The sequence below is a fragment of the Coenobita brevimanus genome, chromosome 92, assembly GCF_032717465.1.
Source record: "Coenobita brevimanus isolate Jiangsu-jjx chromosome 92, ASM3271746v2, whole genome shotgun sequence".
In the NCBI taxonomy this organism is placed as follows: Eukaryota; Metazoa; Arthropoda; class Malacostraca; order Decapoda; family Coenobitidae; genus Coenobita; species Coenobita brevimanus.
The window spans coordinates 9663720-9676190 of NC_137045.1; the positions used below are offsets into that span (position 1 = coordinate 9663720).

The 12471-nt window shown below is 41.5% G+C and overlaps 1 protein-coding gene across 1 annotated transcript in view; it reads right to left on the reverse strand.

Annotated features, from left to right (window-relative positions):
• The window catches only part of LOC145412074 (uncharacterized), a 122857-nt gene that overhangs the window by 35071 nt on the left and 75315 nt on the right, over nucleotides 1-12471 (reverse strand). The window contains exons 8-9 of the mRNA XM_080281992.1: nucleotides 7690-7806; nucleotides 2169-2321 (exon numbers count right to left, since the gene is read on the reverse strand). Of these exons, the coding sequence (XP_080138118.1) occupies nucleotides 2169-2321; nucleotides 7690-7806 (270 nt within the window). The remainder of the gene's footprint in view (nucleotides 1-2168; nucleotides 2322-7689; nucleotides 7807-12471) is intronic.

Sequence of the window (12471 nt, forward strand, 5' to 3'; positions counted from 1 at the left end):
GACGCAGACGGAGGGGAAATCGAAAGGAAAATAAGGACTAAAAATAAGATAAGGGAGACGCAGGAAAAATGGGGAGGGAGGAAAAATAAGAAGGGAAATGGGAAGGAGGGAAAATGAAAGGGAGGGAAAATGAGAGAGAGGGAAACTGGGAAGGAGGGAAAGATAGGAGGAAACATAAGAGGGAGAGAAAGTGGGAGGGGGGGGGGAGTAACTTGGGAGAGGGGAAAAATGAGAGAAGGGGAATATGAGAGGGAAAATGTTAGGGAAAAATCAGAGAGGCTGATAAAGATTAAGAAAAGGAGAGAGAGAGAGAGAAATCCGCGTGTATGCAGTTCTTGTCGGCAAAGAGAAATTGCCTCCATCACGTCCAGCGCATTCAGCGACCTTGCACAGGTGACGCAGAGAGAGAGAGAGAGAGAGAGAGAGAAATATCACTCATCACCACACACTACCATTTAATCACCACACAACACCATTCATTAACACACCACCAGTCACCAAACGTCACCATTCATCACCACACAACACCATTCATTAACACACACCACCAATCATTAACACACACCACCATTCATTAACACACACCACCATTCATTAACACACAACACCATTCATTAACACACACCACCATTCATTAACACACAACACCATTCATCACCACACATCACCATTCATCACCACATACCACTAATGATCACCACACACCACCATTCATCACCGAACACATTACTCCCCAGCACGGAAGTTTATGCTCTCTCTCTCTCTCTCTCTCTCACACACACACACACACACACACACACAAATGACTTCACTCTAACAAAACATACTTTTTATGCCAGACACTCTCCTTACCACCTTCACACATAAACACTCGCCACTTCCCTAACTCATATTTTCTTTTCCTAATCTTAGTCTGAAAAAAACTTATTCCAGTCACAAATGAATAAGGCACTTCGTATAACCACTGGATGCATTAAGATAAAAATAATTGAAGCCTTTATAAACGATACAATTAAGACAATACTCAAACAAAATTAATACACTGAAGGACGTATAAAATTTAAGGATCAACAGTCTAACCTCCAACACCCATAAGAGTAAACGCACAATGACAGTCACAATCGCACAAATAAAAAGTACCACCGAACAAGAGCGTTAGCAAGAGGACTTATGGTACAACAATAATAATACAGTTAACACCCCTGGTACCATCTCCCTATTCATGGGCAAAATTTCCATCCACAGTTAACTCTGATATGACCCCAAAGCTTGACTGGGTGGATTTAGCTAGACTACAGTACACACATCAGGCATCTTTACACACACACACACACACACTAATTAGCTCTACAGACGACACGTACACAAAGGAAAGCTGCATCCCACACAGTGTAACAAACGATGTCACACCTGATGGTATTCTCGTAGACTCAGTATCTTTTAGCACCTCTACTATGGCGATAAATTTTCCCTGTCACAGCTTGTTATTCCTCTGCACGTTGTTTATGTCTCCTTGTATGCATTTCTTTACAGTGATAACAAAAATATCAAGCCATATGCACGGCTAAACCGGTAAGGTAGAGGTGTTTGTGAATCTCCTAGGCTGAAGATACATTCAAAACACTTTGAGACGTGACATCATTTGAAGCGTGTTGGGTCTGGGGAGAGGATGAGTTGGTTGGCAGTCTCAATCAGAGCGGATCATGAGGCTGTCCGGCAACAACAACCCTACAACAAACAACTTCCATAACATCAAGAGGTAGGTTTGCTTTCCCTTGTATTTCCTTCCCATTCGGTAAAAATCCCCTACACATCCTCACACACTCTGCGCTTATCTTCATAGCTGCAGCGACTTTATTATCATTTTTGCACACATTCCCACAGTCTACATACACCCCATCTACACATTACTACACACTTCTTACACCCCCTCTCATACCCCCTCACATATCTCAACGCCCCAACTCACCTTCATAATAGCAGCGATGTCGGTCTTGTCTGTACACACTCCCACACCGTCCACACACCTTTTTACACACCTCCACATCCCAGCACATCCATTGCACACTCCGTCCTCCTCCTACACACAAACCTACACACTTCTACACACTCTTCCGTACACTCTACACCCCACACACCCCAATACATCCCCCCACACCCCAGCTCACCTTAATAATGGTAGCGGTGTCGTCCCTCAACTTCAGCAGCTCGGCAAAGTCAAAGTGGCCATTGCACTCGAAGCTCTGGGATCCGCTGCCCAGCATGGATTTCAGCCCGTCTCGCTGGCTCACCATCTCTAGCACGAACTGGTCCCTTACAACCTGTGGAGGGGGAGTTGTGGAGGGATTGCGGTGGAGTTTGGAGGGGTTTGGTATGATGTGTTGGGGTTTGGTGGGGTGTGGTATGATGTAATGAGGTTTGGAGGGGTTGTGGAGAAGTGAGGTATAATATGATGTGGTGTGGTGCAGTGTGGTTGATGTGATGAGGTTTGGCGAGGTTGTGAAATGTGGCATAATATGTGGTGTGGTGCAGTGTGATATGATGTGATGTGATGGGATGTGGGAGTTTAGAGAGGTATAAAAGGGTTGTGGAGGGGTGATGTGGTTGGGATGTGATACGGAGGGGAGTGGCGGGGAGTGAAGGTTGTGGTGGGGTGTGAAAAGGGAGTGGAGGTTGTTGGCGGGTGTGCGGGGGTTGTGAAGAGGTATGGAGATGTGTGTAAAGATTGTGGAAGGGAGTCGAATGTTGAGAGAGAGGTTGTAACGGGTAGACATAGGTTGATAAGACATGTGAGGGAAGGTTGTAGGGACGATGAGAGGTTGTGATAGGATGCGGAAAGGATATGAGGATGTTGTTCGGTGTGGAAGGGAGCGGTGGAATTATGGTGAGGGGATGAGGAGAGGTGAGCGAGGGAGGAAAGAGGAGAAAGCGAAGAATAAAGCAAATTAACCAAATGAGTTAAGAAGGCATTAACAATCTATATTACTGTATTAATAAACAATGACTTCTAAGTTAAACCAACAAGTATCAGTAATCAACAATAACCTGTTTACAAAACTAATACCTTTTGTATCAATGAAGCAGAAAGCCTGGTAGGCCCAACACTTAAATGAAAATATCTAAATATTTCCTAAGAACTATTTACATCTCTATTGTCTAGTTCTGACGCAGCACATCATTCAACCCCAGTGTTTTATTGGGCTGCCTCCAGATGATTCTACTACAATTAAGAACACATACTGAACGGATGAATGGCATTAAGTTACATGCGTCTTTAGTCACACGGGTCCTTCTTAAGCCAAGTCTAACCGTCTGATGTTGGCAAGAATTAGAAAAAAACTGTCACCCTATTGAGGAGATTAGTATTCCATCACGCAACAGTCGACTGCACAGCATTAACTCCACATCTGGTTCGGGAAAAGAGAGGGTAAAAAAAAAAAAAAAAAAAGAGGATGATCTCAATATTCCCGGTCGTATATTCCCGTCTGAATGAAAGGACGAGCGCCAATCGCCAATATCCCGCGAGTAGGCCTAAGAGATGAGGCCCTGGCGATAGCAGAAAAGGGCGGGAGTGGCGGGGCATTAGCCTGAGTGGCCTGGTGAATAGGCTGGCGGGTAGGTCAATAGGCTACCTTGGAGGAGTCGCGACCTATGGAGTGGCTCGATGGGTGGATGATAAAGGGTTGAAGGTTGACGCATCGATGGGAGAATTGTACAGTGGAAGGGATGCTACACAAGCGGAGGTGATGACGGAAGTGGGAACTGAATAGGGTGGTAGATCGATGGGGAGCTTTTAGTGGATACATGACTGACTGGCTATGGTGAAAAGAGACAACCTATCCTAACTCAACCCAGCCTAAACAAAATTAACCTAACCTATTCTAACCTAACGTAACCTAATCTAATCTAACCTAACCTAACCTAACCTAACCTAAGTTAACCAAACCTAACCTAACCAAAGTTAACCAAACTTAACCCGATCCAACCTAAACTAACCTAACAACCTAACCCAACAAGTGGACAGATCCTGGGAGTCTTGACCTATGAAGTGAGTGCGCGGAGAATGGTGAAGAAGCTGAGAGATCGATGGAAGGATGGGCTGGGTAAGATGAAACATGGAAGGGAAAATGAAAGATGGTAGGGAGGATAAAAACAATGATTATGGACAAGCTGATATATCGATAATGAAGCAGATACAGACCGAAAACAGAGAAAAAACAAAAACAATAGTGAAAGCAGACAAACCAGACATTAGTAAGAGTGGCTTGCTGAAGAGGGTGGCGGTCAGACCAACACGCCCCTTGGAATCTCGTCCTATGAAGTGGTTCGATAGGATAGTTATGTAGTGGGGATATGCTGGGATGGCAATACAGTAGGATGTGGTGAGGGATGGTTATGTAGAGGGGGCAGGTGAGCAGGGGTGGAAGGATGTAAGCAAGATGCAGCGCGGTAGAGAGGAGGATGAAGGTGGGAGGACAAAAAAATAATGGTGACTGTACAAACGCTGATAAAAAGCTAGAACAATGAAACCAGAAACTTTACTGACTGAGAAGTGAGAAAACAAATACACTAATAAAACAGACAAAAAACACGTAACACAAGGGGAGGGGCGTCAGTATGAGTCGCGTGTTGAATAGGGTGACGGTCAAAAAGCAATCTCGCAGTGTTGATCTATCTGTTTGACCCAATAGGAAAGAGGATAGTTCAGTAGAATGCATGAGGAATTGAGGAAAGATGGCTGATATGCTGATAAATCGATAAAAGAATGAGGGATATATATTACTAATGAGAAACGATACGACAAATTACTGAAGCTGTTAAAATATAAAGAGATGATTGGAGGTTGAAAGTGAAAGTGAAGTATGTATATCTGTATGTACAGTACGTTATGTATGAAATATAATACAGACAGACAGATAGATAGACAGATAAATAAACAGGTACACAGATAGATCGACAGATAGATATATACATAAATACATAAATGTATAATTCATGACCGTGTGAATAGGTGATGACAGCCAAAAATTATGTGCAGGTCGACAGAAATCTCAAATCCATACATGACACGTTGCATATTGATGAATCACCCGCTAAATTAATCAACAGAAATCTCTCTCTGACAACACCCGCCGAAAAAAAAAAAAAGTGAAAAATTATGAATCCCGGAAGCGACATAGCGAATAAAGGAACAGAAAATGACTGAATATTATACTGTGGCGATAATGGAGTGATGATAAAGAATTTCAAGGGTAAAGTTTAAGTCCTCCGAACCTATGTGGACGAGAGTAAATATGACTACAAATATATGAATAAACTAATGAAACAGAAACAAAGGAAAAATCTAAATGCAAATACAAATTGAGGAACCTCGAATGTTTCCTAGAGGACGAGAAAAAAAAAAAACACAAATGAAGTCCCATGTCACAGACCTCTACAGAAACAAGTTAAAAATGTCAGAATGTAAAGGAAAAAAAATAATTACAAAATAAAGTACATCAGTAAAGTGAGTTTTGTGGGCACGTGACGAGCATGCGAGCGCAATGTTAACACAACTTCCCTAAAAACGTTAATGAAAAATTGTAAGCAGAATCTCCGATATTTAACTGCTAGAGCTGATGCAAAAAAAAACACAGTGTTACGACGGAAAATAATTTTTAAATTGATTTCATTACTAAGGCGTTCACTGATCAAAGCCAAACACTCACTTGGAAAATTCGAATTCCAAGGGGTTACTACGCTTTTATGAGTGAATTTCTAGTTGATAACAAAATGTATTGAATGAATGTACCACATGCAGAAAGAAGTTCACCTCTACTTCACACAGGAGTAAAGTTAATAGCTTCTGCTTAGCGTGACTGTCGGGTTGGGCCGGACCATTCATTTCCAAACTTAACTGAGAGTAAACATCGCTCACTCATAATGAACACACACACACACACACACACACACACACACACACACACACACACACACACACACACAAACAGAACCACGTCACCCCCTCAAAAAAAAATCACATCCAATCTTCAATCCTACAAGCACACCAGGCCAAACCCGTGTAATAATCCCAATAAATACACCATCTAAGCGACCTGGGCCAGCCATAGGGGGATCCAATAACCCGAGAGATACTAATAATACAGGAGCACAACTTGGTCTCTTATGGTCGTAGCGTAAGCCGGGCCGTGCAGTTAATATGAAAAGCAGTTTGCGTTATTCTTGCCGTGCTATTACTTGGGGCGGAAGTATCTGTTTACCTTTCTACCTTCCTACTTATCTACTTACCTACCTATTTCCGACTACTCATTTACTCATCTATATTTAACTATCTATATGCCCACCTACATATCTATCCATTTATCCGTCTCTCTCTCTCCAAAAAAATCTCCGCTCATTTTTTGAACCGCAAAGACGCCCCCTGCCTAAGATTTTCACCACCAAACCACCTCAATACCCCTCCTTTATTTTCCATTACCTCAATACTTTCGCTATTTTACATCCCGAGACACAACAACGAAAATTTTTACATTTCTGTACAGTGCGACCTATGCAATAGCCTTATTTTTTCTGAATGTCAATACTCTCGCTGAGACTCGCATTGTGAAACGCGCGCGCGCGCACACGCACACGCGCACACACACACACACACACACACACACACACACACACACACACACACACACACACACACACAATGAAAACTCTGAAATCCCGTAGTGCCAGTGTGTATACCTATCGTTTCAATAACACTATCTTATTTTATACTGTCAATACTCTCGCTGTGTTTAATTCTGACACAACCGGACGCAGAGGTCTGAAATTCTAAACTGTCTGTCCCGTTTCAATAACCGGACCTTGTTTCCTAATACATTGTTCATTTCAGTAAAATAATACAGAATAAGCCTGAATTTTAAGATACTCAGAAATACGAGACATACACGCACCGTAACATTTGGCGGGAAATACATAGCTCAGTTACAACCACGTCCAAATGGGTAACATTCTATTAACCATATTTACTGTTGCATCACTCATTTACGAACAATTACAAGGCATTATTCTGATTTTTTTTTTTTTGTAACAGAGAAATACAGAATATGCCAGATCACAGGAGAAATACTGCTCACGAGTTATATTAATCTTTCCATGTATTTCGATATTTCTTTGGCTGTAACATTACTTTTTATATTGGTAACGCAATGGGCATACCATTTTTTCTAGCTGTACTGAACACTTAGTAATTCATCCGTGTTTTGAACAATCTCGTCTACCCTCATTCAACCTATGCTGATCTGTTCTAGCCAAACCCAACCTAACTTAACCTAACTTAACCTATTTTTCTGAAGCTTAGATAACCTTGTCAAAGCTAAATTAACTCAACCCAACCAGGACTAACAACGTACACAAACCGACTCCCACCTAGCAAAGGTCAAAACAAATCTAACCAAACATGACCCACACTAACTTAACCGAATGTAAACAAACCAAACTTAAAACTGAAAAAACCTAACTTAACCACACCTGAATAACTCCTGCCCAAAACTAATCCATCCAGACCACGCCCACCCATATCAATCCAATTCCAACGCGCCCTGAGTAGCCCAATTCTCTCTCTCTCTCTCTCTCTCTCTCTCTCTCTCTCTCTCTCTCCAAAAAACTAACCACTTACATAAAATTCATCCTTACCTTGTCTGAAAGCGTAAATTCGAAGCCCAAGTCTGAGATATTGTGTTCGGACATATCGTAGCCGTGTTCCTTGAAGATGGTGATCTTGCCTAGTCGCTGCTTCTCAAGGTTACGGAACTGGAAGGGGGAAGAAATGGCAAAATCAGTCGGAGGAAGAGGTGGGTTGAGAGAGAGAGAGAGAGAGAGAGAGAGAGAGAGAGAGAGAGAGAGAGAGAGAGAGAGAGAGAGAGAGAGAGAGAGAGAGAGAGAGAGAATAATTAGGAAGGCGAGATAAATAATGAAAGACCGAAATACGAAGGGACATGAAACAGATGGCATGAGAATAATTACGGAGATGCAAATGGGAAAGTGAGCTGTGGGATGCTGTTATAATTAGCGTCTCTCTCTCTCTCTCTCTCTCTCTCTCTCTCTCACACACACACACACACACACAATCTTTCACTCCTTATATTCTTCCTCCCTCATCCCTAACCCATAACCCTTCATACATAACTTTCCTCATATTCCTCCTCCCCCTCTCCCTCCCTCATACCTAACATTCCCTCACCCCTCATACACTGTGGAATGTTTTATCAGTTGAGAGAAAAAAGAACTCACTCAACTTCATGAATACATTATTTTCCCTACTCTCTGTATGTATATATGTATGTATGAGAGAGAGAGAGAGAGAGAGAGAGAGAGAGAGAGAGAGAGAGAGAGAGAGAGAGAGAGAGAGAGAGAGAGAGAGGCGGTTTTACTCCTCAAAAATAAATGGGATGGCCGAGACCTTGTAATTATGCCAAACTTAATATTTTTCGTCCCATTACGCTCTCTCTCTCTCTCTCTCTCTCTCTCTCTCTCTCTCTCTCTCAATTCTGCACCTCCTTTCACATACATTATTGGCTTCGTCTTTCATATTATGCTTCGTTTAGCTTCCATTCTTCCGCCTCCCCCATCCCCCCACCTCATCTCTCTCTCTCTCTCTCTCTCTCTCTCCACTGGATATTCACCTTGCGTTCTCTCTCTCTCTCTCTCTCTCTCTCTCTCTCAATACCCGCACACACTTCGTCTTCATAATCGTTTATCCTTCTCATTAGCTTTCATTGCATCTCTCTATCCTCCCTCCCCCCCCTCTCTCTCGACCCTTTCACCCTATATATCTGTCTATTTCCACACACAACAGCATCTCTCTCTCTCTCTCTCTCTCTCTCTCTCTCTCTCTCTCTCTCTCTCTCTCTCCAAACACACATCAGCTGCTTTGCATGTATATTGCTCACCAACCACTGGGGTGCCGAAGAAAGGAGAAAATAAGAACACGATATAGACAGGATATACAAGGGATAGAGACAGAATATGAGAGAGAGAGAGAGAGAGAGAGAGAGAGAGAGAGAGAGAGAGAGAGAGAGAGAGAGAGAAACATTATATACTGCTTGAAATTTCGGTGCACGACGTAATATGGAAAATTTGTGATCAGAAATTTGAGTTATTATAGGGAGACAGGATACGATCAAATTACCAACATAATTTTGAAAGGTAATAGGGAAAGGGAATAAAAAAAAATACTTAGCCTGAGTTGAGAGGGAGACACAATGTAAATAATAGCAGAAAAATTTGAGATTATAAGTAAAAGAGGGAAAATCCATCACTTATAGACAGAAGTTTGACAGATTATGGGAAACGACCGATATTACATAATATTATCAAAAGAAAACTGAAATTTTAGTGAAATTTAAGTGAAACAGGATATCCACAAATAATTAACAGAAATTTGATATTAGAGTGAAAGACAGCTTGAACAACATAACAGGAAAATGAAAATTTGTTTGGAAAAGAAATATGAACAAACTGAGAAAACCTGAGTATATAAGTGGCGTAATATACATAACAAATATGAAAATTATACATGAAACCAAATATGCATAATAGTTAGCAGAGACCTACAGATGTGCACAAATATATATATATATATATATATATATATATATATATATATATATATATATATATATATATATATAAAACAGGGAGAGTGAAAAATGATTCTCAGGTTATTAACTTGTCCTAGTATTTCAGTATATACTTGAAGCTAAAAGAAAAAAGGAGAATTTTCGTAAATTCTAACAAACATGAGATAATAACAAGGGAAATAAAATACTCAAAATACCAACATAAACTAGACATTATTCGTAAAAAGTATTAGCCAAAAGTTATTCTTAGTGTGTCAGATGGAGAATGCACAATACAAAAAAAAAAAAAAAAAAAAAAAAATCAGCGTAGAGAGGTAGGTGGGGGGAAAAAAAAATGGGAATATGAACTGATGTGGAAAATGCACAAATAAAAAAATCATAGAGGAAGACAGAAAATGCGCAAATTAAAGAAAAAATAATGAAGCAGGGCGGAAAATGAAAACAACAACAACAACAACAACAACAACAAAAGACTAGCAGAAACAGGATAATAGGGAGAGAAAATCCAGTACGTACCGACTAGTAACATTATTTTGACAGCTTATACAGGCAGAATAAACGCACACTACTAAGAGATCTGAGTGCTTATAACGACCATGGTATATTTATTTCAGACATTATTATTATTATTATTATTATCATTGTTATTAAAATTATTATTATTATTATTACTATTACTATGAAAGCGCAAGTCACAATATCTGAAGCTTATGTCAGGTAAAAGGTTAGTGCAAATTAAGTCACAGTCAGATCACAGGTCACTATTAAGAGGTCATAATTAAGGTCAAATCAGGTCATAAAACAGCTAAAAATCGGGTTAAAGATAACAACACTAAGCAACATTCTAGGCTAAATTACGTAACACAATATCAGGCCAAAATCAGGTCACAGGTCACAATACACGTCAAATCAAGTAACACAATATAGGTCAGAGGTCACAATACAGGTCAAATCAGGTCACACTATCGGGTCAGACTAGGCGAGAGGTAATATCGTCTTTGTGTGTCAAGTTTATACAGTTGAAGTTTGAGTGTTCAGTCACGTGGAAGTGTCAACTGATGGAGGCAGGAAGTGGAGGGACGGAAGGAGGGAAGGAGGGATGGAAAGATGAAAGGGAGAGATGGAAGGAGGGAGGAAAGGAGACTTGGAGGGAGGAAAATAGATGAGAAAGGAAAGGAGGCATGATAGAAATGGAAGTAGGGAGGAAGAGATGAAGGGTAGGAGTATGGGAGCGATGGATAGAAAGAAGGAAGGAAGGAAAGAAGAAAGAAACCAGGGAGAGAAGAACAAGGGAAGAGAGAGGGAGGGAAAGAAACGAAAGATGATGAGAAATAAAAGAAGTACGGAATGAGGCAGAACTGAGGGAGGGAGGTAGTAGAAGGAGGGAAAGGAGAAGGGAAGAAAGATAGAAGGGAATGAATGAGAGGGGGAGAGACAGAGGGGAGACGAGGCTAGGTCAAAGAAAACGAGAGGAAGAGATACGGATGGAGAAGAGGAAGGGTAAAAGGAGGCAAAAGAGAAAGATAAAAGGAGGGAAGGAGAGATGAAGGGAGGGAAGGAGGGATAAGACAGAAATAAAAAGATAGCCGGAGATAAGGGAGGGAGAGAGGAGGAAGTAAAATGAGCCAGAGAGTAAAGTATGCAAGAAAACGAAGGACCTGAAGGAGAGCGAGAGAGGGAGGGAAGACAAAGAAGGTTAAAGAGAAAAGAGAGGAAAAGAGAGCGAGATGGAATGTTAGAGAACAGAATGAAGCAATGGGGATGAAGATGGGAAAAAGAGGAACACAGGGAGAGACAAGGGAGGAAAGCAAGCACGACAGGGTGAGAAAATGCGACAGAGGAAGGGAGAGAAGGAGAAAAGTAGGGAGAAGAGACGAGGGGGAAGGGCAGGAGAGAAAGAGTTATGAAGGGAGGGGAAGGACGGAGGAAGGAAGGGGAGAAAATGGGAGATGGAGACATGAAGATACGGAGAATGGGAGGAGGATCTAAGGGTGAGGGAAAGTGTAATATCCTCACTATAAAATGAAGTTCAGAAGGAGTTTAATGTAGCCAGGAGGGGAAGGAGGGAAGGTACTGGGAGGGAGGGAGAGAGAGAGATCCAGGGAGGGAGGAAGGAAGCAGAACTAGATGAAAAGCGAGTCAGGCTGGAAGGAGGCAGACAGAGACATGGAGGGAGAAGGTAAAGAATAGGGATAGCGATGAGGAGGGGAGAGAGAGAGAAAAAAAAATGAGAAAGCGAGACGTGGAGAAAAGCAAAGGAGAGGAGGAAGGATGACGACGGAAAAAAAAAAACAGACAGGGTGAGGCATGCGGACTGAGAGAGAGAGAGAGAGAGAGAGAGAGAGAGAGAGAGAGAGAGAGAGAGAGAGAGAGAGAGATGCATAACTCAAGGTCGAAAAACACGTTAAAATTCTGAGTCACGAAAGAGAGCGAGAAGGAATGTGCCACTGACTTCAAGAATTTCAAATGAGTTCAATTTAGTTTAATGTCGTTTGTGCATTAATATTTTTGTAACCCGTTTTCTTTGTTTTCAGGGATAATTAAAATATATTTGTCTCGGTGGAAGACAGTGCTGTTGAATATATTGGGTAAATTGAGAGGCAGCTCACTAATTTAAGCTATTATGACTGAATTTAATTAACTTACTGAGAAATGAAGGTATATTATTATTACACACACACACACACACACACACACACACACACACACACACACACACACACACACACACACACACACACACACACACACACACTGGTAAAGGAGGAGAGGGAATGGGAGAAATAAGAGAGAGAGAGAGAGAGAGAGAGAGAGAGAGAGAGAGAGAGAGAGAGAG